Raw genomic sequence first — 13,912 nt, forward strand, 5'->3', positions numbered from 1 at the left:
AGAGGTCATAACCTGAATTGCACATGAGAATTATCTGGCGCAGTTTGAAAAGATTCACATGCGCAGGCTATACCCCAGACCAATTAAATCAGAATCTCTGGACAAGGCAGCTATGTAACAGCATATTTTTTTTTTTTTTTTTTTTTTTTTTTGCGGTACGCGGGCCTCTCACTGCCGTGGCCTCTCCCGTTGCGTAGCACAGCCTCCGGACGCGCAGGCTCAGCGGCCATGGCTCACGGGCCCAGCTGCTCCGCGGCATGTGGAATCTTCCAGGACCGGGGCACGAACCCATGTCCCCTGCACCGGCAGACGGACTCTCAACCACTGCGCCACCAGGGAAGCCCTGTAACAGCATTTTTAAAGTTCTCCAGTGATTCCATTGTACAGCCAAGGTTGGGGACCACTGCCCTGGGTGAAGGTGCACCTAGAGTCAGGTCTGTAGGGTTTGCTGCCCTTCCCCATTTGAACATTCACTTCTAGTGCTAACCCAGTAGGAATCCCCCTTTATTTTGATTAAGGAAAACACAATTTCTTTACATAGGGTTATCACTTTTTGGTATCTCCAGTATCCTGTCTGATACATTGCAGGGGCTTGGTGGTCATTTTCCAAAATTAATTCAGCTAAATGAAACTGAATGAAATGAATCGATATGTAGGTGAATAAATTTTTCATCTAACTTTAAAACTTTCACTGGATTCAACAAATCTATATGATAGTTAGGCACAATGTTACACTGTGAGAGGTACAGAGAGGAACAAAATACAGCCCTTCCCTTCAAGTGTTCCTATCTGGTAGGGGAGGCAGACAGAGGCAAAAGTATCTTACAGTCAAGCAGACAATGACAAGTGTACAGAATACGAAAGGGGAATAAGAGAAAAATTAGTCCTGCGTGGCAGGACCTGGAAGGCGTTGTTGAAGACTAGTATCTGAGATTGGCCTTGAAGTATGGCTGGGATTTAGTTAGGAAGATCCTAGGGAAACGGGCAGTTGCCCTGTAGGCACAGGGCAGTTCTGTATAGCATAAGCTAAGTCAGATGGGCCTTTCTCTAACCTTTATGGAAGACTGCAGGGTAGATAGGAAAGGCTCTTTTTCTTTCTGATTTCCTTGTTACCGCTCTCATTTTTCAAGTACTATTTTGCCTCTGGTTTATTAATTCTACCTCCTGGTGCCCCAGCTGATTTCTTCCAGGAAAAGTTGCTCATTAGCATTTCTATGGGGAGCACCTGCTACCCTATCTATCACTCTTAACCGACGGCTGGGGCAATGGGGTTGGCTGAGAGAGGAATTTTAATTCCCTCCTATGACTCATCTATTTCCTAACTGAGAATGCTAGGTCTAAAGTCACAAGTAGCTGCGCAGTAAAATCCATCCTTAACATTAAAAATAACGAAGACATGTTTCTCAATTTTATAATGTCATTTATGTCATACGAATGTATTGAAAATGAACTTCATGATTGAGAATAATTCTAAAGATACCTCAGATACCGCTTGAATGCAAAAAGTCTCAGGCTAGTGTGGATAGGTCATGAATTAAATGAACTGTTGAACAGGGAAGGTTTCTCAAAACCATAGCGTCAAAGGACATTTGATGTTATCTACTGATTGTACATTGCAGGAGGAAACCAAATAGCATGTATATGACTCTGGATGCTGAATATATATTTTATATTATGTACCAATATATCAAGCTGATGGGTTGTATATCCTTTCTCTATTTAAGCAAACTGCTCACACTGATGTTACATGACATGTCATTTGTAAAGCCCATGAGATGAACCAGTCACCATGGTGTAAACCACCGTGATTTATGTAGAGCGGCAGTAGAAAAGGATTTGTCAGATTATCAGTGAAATGTAGCCCAGCTCGGCTTCTAAGGTGATGTAAGGCTCATCTACAGAAGACATGGAACATACTTAAATTCAGGAGATATTTAGAATCCTAGCAAGGAAAAGGATGTGAGAGAATAGGGGGGAAAGAAACAATCAATGTTCCAGATAAGCCTATAATTTCCAGGCATTTTTTTCTTTATTGTATACTTAATTAATTGATTATCTTATTTCTTCATATCTACTTTCACCCAAAGTGCATTTCCCTATTATTAGTTAATTTTTCTTCTGGAACAAAAAATAATGTTAAATTTCACATCAAATTTGTCAAGTACTTAAATTGTCCATTAAAGAAATTGATGTTTCTTAGCAATACTCATTCTCTTAATGCTTCAAAACCCTTCTGATGATACAGCAAAATGGAACGGCTGATCCCAAAGTCATATGCATAATTAAATTTTACAGAAGACTCAAATTAGAAAAAAAATGTTTTTTGAGGTACACAGAGATTTTTCTTGACAGGTTGATGAAATTCTGATAGCTATGAAAAATAATCATTCTTACCAGCTGCAAGAGCATAGCCTGCCCCTATTCAATCAAATCACTTGCAGGATGTGTGTAATTCTAACTGTAAAGCATGACATGCTTACTGCACAGTTAAGGTGTTGTTTGGGAGGAAAGAGCCTACACAGAACAAAGGTACAACCCAAAATATTTGGAGTGAGTTGTGTCTGAAGGGTGGTTTACGCCCTGACTGAACCATCATTTACGAACAAAGCAAGTCCGACCAGCCTGGAAACATAAACTGAGTAGGATCATCAAATGAGATTTGAGAATCTGGATCTCTCTTGATTGGCATTGACTGTATTGAGGTGAGGAGAGGTAGATTCTGTCTGGTAGGTGGTAAGGTTCCACCTGCCGCAGGGTGGTAGACTGCGAGTAGGATGATGAAGAGGCCAGTCCAGAAATCTGTGATGTTAGGCCAACCTTAGGGTTCTTAGGGAACAAAGGTAGGGCCTTGTAAACAACAAAGCCATGACAGAGTCATAAGATTGTATCCTGGCTTTGTTTTTTTATTCCCCTTGCTTATTTGTTTCCTTTCTTTTCTTTTTGATTCTCCTTGGTAACAGCATAAAGATTTTGTGAAAATTCCACCTTCTCATAGCGAGAACCAAGGAAAAGGATCCATGTCCTTGCCTGACCCAGAGCTTTAAAAGGAAGTGGTGTATTCCTGGGGGACCAGTGTGGTCATGATAACAAGACACCAAGAGACAAATGCCAGGTGGGAGGTAGAATTCAGGAAGAAGGAATAGGGGCCAATTGATTAACTGCCCCTTTTCATTGGGAAATGCTTTCTAGAGGTAATACCTGAGTGGGGGGCAGATTTTGCCGTAACAAGAGAGGATGTCTATCAATGCTATTCTTCCTCAGCATAAGAGGGAGTGTTTGTCATATTTAATGGAGAAGGACATCAGTCTGATGAGGCTATATATACGGTCCCGGCAAAAGACACTAACTCTGCAGTCCTCCTGTCCACACCCTCCTGCAGGAAGGAGGCAACTGGCTGTGGCATTGATGAAGGACCCCATAAGCCACATTTTGAACACCTCTAGCTCAGTTACTCATCGTGTACATCTTCTTCCCCAGAGACCCCAAACCCAATGCCACATATTCAGAGTCAACAGTGATCTGTCAGCTAATTGTTTCCATTTGAAACATAAGGGCAGGACTGAAAGCTAAGCATTCAGAAATACATATTAAATGAATGAAGGGTGAGAAAGCAGACTGGAAGGACTGAGGCTGCAGCAGAGGGAGAATTCTAGAAAAAGAGACAGAGAGAACGAGAATGAATGAATAAATATGCTCTGTGGAAGGCATTCATTTAAAGGGAATTTAAATGTGCTGAAGAGGGGGTTCTTGGTGGTAACAGAATGAGAACCACATTTGGCAAACATGAAAGGAAAGGAGATGCATCAATAGGGGAGAAGGCTGGAAGTGTCTGGGAAGTGGAAATCAAAATAATGAGGCATCATGTAGAAGGCTGGAATGGAACCAAGATGTACTAATTACCTACCATGTGCCAGGCATAATTCTCCTCCTGAATCATCTCATTTAATCTTCAAAATGTCTAGCACAGTGCTTAGCATATAGTAGGTGCTCAAAAATATGTTGAGTATTTAATATTAAATCAATACATGAGCAAACAATCTAAGCGAAGAATCTATTATCCATCACGTCTTACAGATAAGAACCCTAGGCCAAGAAATGTTAAGAAATTTGCCCAGTGAGTCACAGCTAGAGGTGTAAGGAATCTGCCTTCAGCATAAGTGGCTGAAAGAGGAGGGTGCTCTATAAGGGACCGGCAGGGAATCTAGAAAAGGGTGTGGTGCTTGGTGGTCTCCCAGGGATTGAGACAGAGGGGGTAAGAATGAAGGGCCAAGTGAACCGGGCTAGGGAGGAGGGGAAGGGGGAGAGATCACTCTTCTTTGGGGAGGATTGGCCATGCAGGAAGGCACGGAGGCCCTTGGGCGGCAGCTGAGCCAGCAAGGGGCAGCATCCAGGCTAATGCAGCCAGTGAGTTGGGTGGGGCAGAATGGAAGCACAGCCAGTGAAGAAACTGCAAAGGTCTCTGTTGGGCAGGCAGGGACTCGGGTTGGGGCAGAGATGGGGAAAAGATGGCTGAAGTGGTTAAGTGAAAGACTTTGGCAAGATGGGATGGATAATACTAACAGCTTTCACAAAAGAAAGAGCCAAAGAGCAGTCGGCCAGGGCTGGGGAGGGGGAGAGGGTGTGTTCTGGGCTGGAGGGGGAGGATGACAGGGAGGCCTGCGATGCAGAGAATCTGTGGGAAAGGGTAAGGATGACCAGCCCCGTGGCCTGAGCTACGGGCTGCGTCTCACCTGTAAGAGCTGCTCACGGCACTCGCCACCTCCTCGCGGATTTGCCTGTTGAGGGCGTCGGCCGCCGCACGCCCCTTGCCCCCCTCGGGGCCCGTGGCCTGGACCTGGGCCTGGGCTGCGGGCAGCAGCGTCTGCTCGTGCCCCAGCCCCTCGGCGCGACGCACCATCCAGGCGGGCCCAGGCTTCTTGCGTGTGTCGCGCTCTTCCGCACTGGTTGATCTTCCAGCCGCAAGGCCACCTGCTCCTCCAGGGGCCGCCTCCTGCTCCTGGGCCTCGGCGGCGGCCTGCACCGGCCAGCGCTCCTGGCTCTGCGGCCGGCGCTGAGGCGCCCCGAGCACAGGCGCCGCCGCCTGGGAGGACGTGGGGATATGCACCGGCTTGGGAATCCACGGGTGGTCCCCGCGTCGCGGCAGCGGCCAGGCGCGGAAGTCCTTCTGGTACTGGGTCTCGCGCTCAAAGGGCGCGTCCGAAGGCTGGTACTCGCTGCGCGGCCGGCAGCTCGGCTCCGGCCGCTGCACCTTCCAGGCGCGGTAGTCCTGCCGCATCACCGAGTCCGCGGGGCCCGCGCTGGAGGTGGAGCCGGAGCCGGAGCCCGGTCCCGGGCCGCTCCGGCCAGAGGTGGCCCCAACCTCGCGTTCGCCGCTAGGCCCCGGCGCCGGCCCTGTTGCCCGGGCAACCACATCCCCTTCGCCTTGGGCCGGCTGCGTTTCTATGGCGACCGCGCGCGCCGAGGGGGGCGCGGGCGCCTGCTGTGCAGGCTGCGCCGGCTGCTGGTGCGGCGGCTGGGCGCCCGGGTGCTCGGTGGCCTCCGAGTACTTGGTGAAAACCAGCGGCACGGCGATGTCTGCCTTGTCCAGCTGGTTCCAGAAGCGGGCGATGCAGCAGGCGCGCGTGATGCACGGCCACGCCATGGTGCTCGCCTCAGAGCTAGTCCTCCCTCTTCTTGCTCGTTTCTAAAGCAAGTCCCTAATCTTCCTCAGCCCCCTGGCCCTCGTCCGGCCAATCTGGTTCTCACCGTGTTTTCCTTGGTGGCCTGAGCTACCGCCCCCTCCTACCTCAGAGAGCACCCGGGAAGGTTGCGTGGGCAGAGCTATCACTGAGAAAGTCCGTAAAGTCCCTCGATGCCCGGCTGTAAACGCCTCCGGGAGCCGCCGCACAGGTCTCGGGAGCGCGGTCTGCTGTAAGCTGCGCAGCGTGAGACACCGCGTCCCGGGTCCCCAGGCGAGGGCGTCTGGGACGCGCCCCTCCCTGCGGCTGCTGCGGCGCTCAGACCCCTGCCAAGCAAGGCAACGCGAGGCGAGGTGACTGCAGGCTTAAGCCATGGCGCAGAGGAAGGGCCGGGCAGTGTGGCCGCAGGGGCCGCGGACAAAGCTCTATCTTCTCCTTCCCGCCGGCGTCCAGTCGCAGCCGGCCACCTAGCAGGGCTCAGAGGAGATCACCTCTCGAGGAGACCGAGCATTGCTGCCGCCACCGCTGCTCCCAATGATGCTGCAGCCGCCGCCGCTGCCGCTGCTGTCTCTGCTGCGGGGAAGCGGCCCCACCCTTTTCTGCCGGTCAGTAGAGGGGGGGAAAAAATCCAGGAAAGATGCTGAGAGATAGCGCGATGCAGAAAAAAAATCACCTGCTGTCGTCAGCGCGCGCTGCTGGGAACTCGCCCTCTCTCTTTTCCCTCCTCCCTCTGATCTGGCAGCTCCTCCCTCTTCAGTTCCTAGGCAACAACAGAATCTGGGGCCTAGGTAGGTTCAAGTACCAGGCTCCTTATGACTTGCTGTCCTTACACTGGTTGCTTCCCAACTGGGAGCCTCAGGCTCCTCTTCTGTGAAATAGGGTCAAACATGTGGGAAGGGGGGGGGGGATTCAGTTTAAAAATACGGAGGAAACCCCTAGTGAAATGTCTGTCCCAGAATATAGGTTTTTTAAAAAGGAAGTTCCTGTTATTGGCCAAAGTCTCTGGCCTGGATTTGAACCCCTTTGGCTGGCTTCTGATCCAAGCACTTGTCAGTCTTATCCACAGACCTTGCTCAGATGTGAGAAGAGGAACCTGCAGACTGATGGTACCTTAGCTGTTCCCTTCCTAGGGGACCCTTGGAGGAAGGGACGTCTTACAGCTTCCCAAGAACCATCCAATCCCTGTTCAGCCCAGGGGCCACACTGGAGGGGAGACAGTGAGAAGTAAATTCTTGAAAGGGGCCTAAGTGGGGAGGTCAGGGAGGGTGGGAAACAGCGAGATCGTGTCCTGGGAAAGGGTAGGCCTGACATGCAGTGGCTTTCTGCTGTATTCCTGACCCCTAGCCTTTGCTTTTCTTCTACCCGGGAGGCAGAAAAATTTGGGGGTCAGATGTTCCTGCTTTGGCTCTGATACTTCCTACCTGTGTCACTTGGGCAAGTTGGGTCATCCCTGAACTTCAGTCTCCTCACCTATAGAATGGAGGAAATAATAGCTACCTCAAGTGGTTTTGTGAAGATAGCTAAGGACTCAGAGCAGAAGCTATGAGTCAAATCAGATCCCAGAGGATTCAAATCCTGGCTTTTCATGCCTTAGCTCATGGCCATGGGCACATCACTGCAACTTTCTGACCTTTAGTTTCATCTTTGAATGGGGGTGCCAGCTCTCAACTCACAAGGTTGTTCTGAGAATTAAAATGAGATAATCACTAAAAGTGCTTACCACAATATCTGGAATCTACTAATGGCTCAATAAATGGTAGCTATTAGTATTCACAGGACCCACCCTGGGAAACCCATAGGTGGAGCTTCCCAAGCAGGCCAGGCACTTGGACACCTTTTCCAGGAAGACCTCTTGTTCTTCTGAGTATCTCCTTTTGGTATCTCCTTGCACTGTTTTCCACTCCCTACCCCTAGCTACATTCACCGGCCTACAGCTCTGTTTCTCTCCAATACAAACAGAGTTTTCAGCCTCAGTTAAGCTGGGGGCATTGGTATTTATGGGGGAAAAAGTCATTTATGTGTTTAGATTGGGAATTGATTGCAAAATACAGCTTTTCTTTTAAACCTTAGAATCAAACAGGATAGATAGCTCTAATTAGTCAATTGTCTGCTGAACTTCCTCCTACTTGGGTCTTGGCCTCTTGGTGATTTGATTTGAGTTCCACAAATAAAATGATGCCTGGCACTGTTTTCAGTCATGAGGAGATACATTTCTATAAACAAAATAATCTGATCTCACCCTTCCTCTCCCCAATTCTGCAGAACTCCCTGGGATTTGGCTTCTGTCTTTCCAATAATCATTTCCAAAGGTAAAAAAATGGACTAGCAATTGGAGTTGGAGGTCATTAAGAGTCATTGAGATTTTACCCTTCCTTAATTTAGATGCCCACTCTGTGCCTTGGGCACCGTGGAACACAGATGAATTCTAGCTCTGGGGGAGCCCTCAATTACAGGTGCATTATGAAAGGACTGGGAGATAGATACATAAATAAATAATTAGCAAATAGTATGGTCAGCATAAGAGAGGTTCATTCACAAGGTGCTGAATGAATGACTAACAACAGATGAGTAGGAACTCTCCTAGCAGAAGTGTAAGTAAGAGTGCTCCAGGCAACTTTACCATCAATATCACCTCCCACATTTGGATTTTCTAAACACGTTCAATCGTACAACCTTCTTCAACCATACAATGGCTCAGTGGGATAGTCAAGTCTGATGGTTATCTGTTACGTGGCTTGCTTAGCATCAATTCTGATGATAACACCTCATTATTTGATTTTGGAGACTGCTCCTTTTCTAATTTCAGTCCATATGATTTGGGTGGGGTTAACCTACTCAGTCCACTTCCAGATGTGACTATGTGACCCACACCTGTTTGCCAGTCACTGCATCACGCTGGCCAAAGTGACTAGTTTACTGATTGACATGTGGTCCACATTGGACCAATTGGAGGAAATCCTAGACTTTAGCTGAAACTATCTGTAAAGAGCCACTCTCTTTTCTACTGAATTGCTACATGCGAGACCATGAGGCTACTGTTGTTAGTGACCATCTTTGCCATCACTGGGGGATGCTGCCTGCCTAAGGCTGACTCAAACAGAGAAAATCAGAAGAGGCTGCAAGATTCTGATGATATCTACGGAAGACTGCAATTTGTGCCCCAAGCTCATTCTCTCCTTCTTCCTTTTAGGAACAAAACCCTCCAAGTTTTAGTTGGGCTCTTGGTTACCCAACCAGAGACAACATTTTCCAACTTCCTGCAGCAAAGAGCAATCATATGTACTTCCAGGCCACTTAAAGAAGTTGCTTGGGTTCAGCTTCATCTAGTGTAGAATGTGGACACAGTAGAGGTGAATTATCATCTGGGGGTTTCAGTGCCTATGACATGGTGGATAAGAACGTTCAGGTGCCAGGATCCACCCCGGGTATGGGAGGATAGAGAACAAGATAGAGGAAACCTGTCTTGGATGACCTCCTAGCACTGAGCTCTCCCAGCAGCCTTGGACCACCTGCCTTCTTCTGCACTGTTATGTGAGAAAGACACACACTTTTCTCTTCTTTGAACCATTGCTCTGGGGTCTCTGTTTCAGTCTTTTAGCCATTTGAGCATGTGGATCTGGCCATGCTTGAACTAATTTGAGGAACATGAAGACAGTGTGGAACTAAGATACATGTACGATGGGAGAGAGTGATCAGAGTTAAAAGTATTCCAAAGTCCTTATTTGTTTGTGAGGAGAAGAGTTATTGATTAACTTATTAACCTAAAATGTTTATTAACTTAAAAATGCACATGGAAGGAAAGAAAAGCAGATATAGAAAACCTTATTAAGGCCAGAAAAAGGGTAAAAATAAGCAAAGAAAACACATAGCAAATAGAAAATAGAATACAAGGTGGTAGGAATATTTCCAAATATATTAGTGATTGAGGTAAATGTCAATGATCAAAACTTTCCTGTTAAAAGAGAATGTCAGACTGGAGAAAAACACAAAACAAAACGCAACTATACACTGTATGCAGGAAACATATTTAGAACATAATGACACATAAATATGGATAAAAAGTGATGGAAAATGTGTAGCAGGCAAATACTAACCAAAAGAAAGCTGATACCATTATATTAATATCAGACAAATTGATCTTAAAGCAAAAATCATAATTGGGGATAAAAATGAACGGTCATCACATAAAAATAGAAGAAACAATTCACCAGAAATATATGACATAGTTTGTATCTAACAATATAGCTTCAAAATATATACAGCAAAACTTGCTAGAATTTTAAGAAAAAATGCACAAGTCCATTATTATCATCAAAAAGAGAGATTTAAAAAAACACATCTAAGTAACTGGTAAAACAAACATAAAATATTGTTAGGAATGTAGAAAATTTAAACAATTAATAAGCTTGATCTAATGGACCCTGCATCCAACAATTAGAGAATACACATTCTTTTCAAACTTAAATGGAATATATACAAATTGACCATACAGTAGGCTGCAAAACAAACATAAACAAGTATCAAAGACTCCTACAAATCACTTCTTCTGATGACGGTGCAATGATATTAGGAACCAGTAACACCAGATAATCACAAACCTCCACATGTTTAGAAATTAAGCAAAAAAAAAATACTTCTAAATAATTCATGAGTTTAAAAAGAAATTATAATGGATACCAGAAAATATTCAGTGCTGAAAGAAAGTGAAACATTATACATCAAAGTTTATGGGATGCAGCTAAAAACAATATTTGCAGGGAAATTAATCACCTAAATACATACTTTAGAAACAAAGAAAGATTAAAAATACTCTACTAAAAAAAAAAAAAAATACTCTACTGATCAGATTCAGGAAGTTAGAGATCATCCAGAGCAAACATAAAGAAAATAGAAGAGCAAAAAAAAAAAAAAGAAAATGCAAGGTAATTAAATTAAAAAAAACCTTATGTTAGAGAATGTCAAAAAATTCAAAAGTTGCTTCTTTAAAATAGACAAACCTTTGACAGATTCATCCAGAAACAAAAACACACAAGTAAGCAAAAGTCACACATCAACAATTTTAGGATAGTAGGAGGGACAATTGTAGATATAGCAGAGATTTAAAGACTCATCGGCAAATACTAAGAATTACTGTCTGCTGATAAACTTGAAAAACCTTGTGCGGTAGGAGCCTCCAGGATGGCGCACAATAATCTTGACCTGGAGTGCGTAGCTCTGTGTAGTCCGCTCCCACACTGCCTAGTGCTAACCCGAGCAACCAATAGGATATTGTGAAAATGATGGTGTGTGAGTTTCGAGGCCAGGTCAGAAAAGACATTGTGGCTTCATCTTGCTCTCCCTTGGATACCCACCCCGGGGAAGCCAGCCACCATTTGGGAGGATACTCAGGCAAGCTCGGCTGCAAATGATGAGGAACTGAGGCCTCCTGCTATCAGCCATGTGAGTGGCCCAAATTAGAAGTGGATCCTCCAGCTCCAGTGAACCTTCAGATGGCAGCAACCCTGGCTGACATTGTGACTGCAGCTTCATGTGAGACACTCTGAAGCAGAAGCACCCAGCTAGTCACTCCTGACGCATAAAAATTATGTGAAGTAATAAATATTGTTATTTAAAGTGCTAAGTTTAAGGGTAACTTTTAAATTTTTAAATAAACTTTATGTACTTATGTATTTATTTTAAATATACTTTATTTCTTAGAGCCTTATTAGGTTCACAGCAAAATTGAGGATAAAATACACTCAGTTCTCATATACTCCACTCCCCATCGCCACACAGTCTCCCCAACTATCAACATCCTGCACCAGAGCAGTACATTTATTACGATTGATGAGCCTACATTGACACACCAACACTCAAAGTTCAGAGTCTACATTAGGGTTCACTCTTGGTGTTTTCCAGTCTATGGATTTTGACAAATGTTTAATAACATGTATCCACCATTATAGTATCTACAGAATACCTTAAAAATCCTCTGTGTTGGGCAGATTCATCCCTCCCTGCCCCCCTGCTCCTGGCAATCACTGAACTTTTTACTGTCTCCATGGTTTGCCTTTTTCAAAATATCATATAGTTGGAATCATTCAGTATGCAGCCTTTTCAGATTGGCTTCTTTCACTTAGTAATATGCATTTAAGGTTCCTCCATGTCTTTTCATGGCTTGGTATCTCATTTCTTTTTAGCACTAAATAATATTTCATCGTTTGGACATACTGCAGTTCATTTATCCATTCACCTACTGAAGAATATCATGGTTGTTTCCAAATCTTGGCAAGTATAAATAAAACTGCTATAAACATTTATGTGCAAGTTTTTGAATGGATATACATTTTCAACTCATTTGAGTAAATACAAAGCAGCATGATTACTGCATCATACAAGAGTATATTTAGTTTTGTAAGAAATTGCCTGTCTTCCACAGTGACTGTACCAATTTGCATTTCCACCAGCAATGAATGAGAGTTCCTGTAGCTCCACATCCTTGCCTTGGTGGCTCCACATCCTTGGTGATGTCAATGTTCTGGATTATGGCCTTTCTAATAGGTGTGCAGTGGTATTTCATTGTCTTAATTTGCATTTCCCTAATGGGATATGATGTGGAACATCTTTATATATGCTTATTTGCCATCTATACATCTGCTCTGGGGAGCTGTTTGCTCAGATCTTCTGCCTATTTTTTAATCAGGTCGTTCATTTTCTTATTGTTGATTGTTAAGTGTTCTTTGTACATTTTGGATAACGGTCCTTTTTCAGATATGCCTTTTGTAAATATTTTCTCCGGGTCTGTGTCTTATCTTCTCATTCTCTTGACAGTGTCATTTGAAAAGCAGATGTATTTAATTTAATGAAGTCCATCGTATCAATTCTTTATTTCGTGTCCTCCTATGCTATTTTCAAGGAGGTTTATGGTTTTGCATGTAGGTCTATGATCCATTTTGAGTTAATTTTTGCGAAGGGTGTAAAGTTTGTGTCTATATTCATATTTTTGTGTGTAGATGTCTAGTTGTTCCAGCACCATTTGTTGAAAAGACGATCTTTTCTCCATTGTATTGCCTTGGTTCCTCTGTCAAAGATCAGTTAACTATACCTACATGGGCTATTTTGGGGATCTCTATTGTGTTCCATTGATCTATTTGTCTCTTATTTTGCCAATACTACGCTGTCTTGATTACTGTAGCTTTACAGTTAAGTCTTGTAGTCAGGTAGTGTCAATCCTCCATCTTTGTTCTTCCTTTTTCAATATTGTGGCAACTGTTCTGGGTCTTTGTCTTGCCATACAAACTTTAGAATCAGTTTATTGATATCCACAAAATAGTTTGCTGGGATTTTGACTGGGACTGTGTTGAAGTTTTAGGGTAATTTTTATGCAGCAATACAACTAACCCACCCAGGGGAAATAGAAAGTTTTCTTAGGAAAAAAATGTATCTTACTAAAACTGATTTTAGAAGGAATAGAAAGCTTGAATAGTTCAATAAGTTGAATCAGTAGTTAAAAATCTACCCACAAAGGAAAACAAAAGAAGACAAAATAAAATACCTGATACACTTACCTTACAGGTGATTCTCACAAAACTTTCATAAAACAATCCCTATGCTATGTAAATTATTCCATAAAACAGAAAAAAAAAGGGAGAACTTCCCATCCCAGTTTGGAAAGCCAATATAATCATTGTACCAAGATAGACAAGGATAATATGAGGAAGAAAAAATTATAGGCCAATCATAGCTGTAAAAATCCTAACTGAAATGACAGCAAACAATTCAAAATTCTACATAAAATTACTAAAATTTCAATATTAGTGTTTAATCCCAAGAATGAACACGTTTTAATAACAGAAAATCTGTAGATATAATACTAAACGCTTCTAGACTAAAGAGAAACATCACACAACCATCTCAAATAGATGTAGTATTTTGAAAAACATGATAAAAGTTGACACCCATTAATTAATTTTTAAAAACCCTTAGCAAGCTAGAACGTTCTAATATGTCAAAGGATATCTACCAATAGCCTACCAGAAATAGTACACATTATAGTGAAATATTGGAAGCCTTCCCTCTGTCTTCAGGAACATAACCAGGGAGAGTTGATCCCAGTCATTAGGGTTGGCTGAGAGAGTCTGGTGGTTTTGGATTTCCAGTTCTGCAGCTAGGTAATGACTGGAGTCAAATACCTCGGTGCTTTTGCTATGGCTGGTATGACTACAGAAACAGGAATTTTACCAAAATCGTGAAAT

The 13,912-nt window shown here is 44.0% G+C and overlaps 1 protein-coding gene across 2 annotated transcripts in view; it reads right to left on the reverse strand.

Moving 5' to 3' along the window:
- MAP6 (microtubule associated protein 6) overlaps nt 1–5,641 on the reverse strand; it is a gene marked incomplete at its 5' end in the record, with an annotated part of 87,993 nt that extends 82,352 nt beyond the window's left edge. For both annotated transcript variants that reach the window (XM_079930168.1, XM_079930167.1), the window contains one exon: nt 4,731–5,641. In XM_079930168.1, the coding sequence (XP_079786294.1) occupies nt 4,731–5,641 (911 nt within the window). The remainder of the gene's footprint in view (nt 1–4,730) is intronic.
- Nucleotides 5,642–13,912: the final 8,271 nt, after the last annotated feature.

This window comes from Stenella coeruleoalba, assembly GCF_951394435.1.
Source record: "Stenella coeruleoalba genome assembly, chromosome: 8".
Lineage (NCBI taxonomy): Eukaryota > Metazoa > Chordata > Mammalia > Artiodactyla > Delphinidae > Stenella > Stenella coeruleoalba.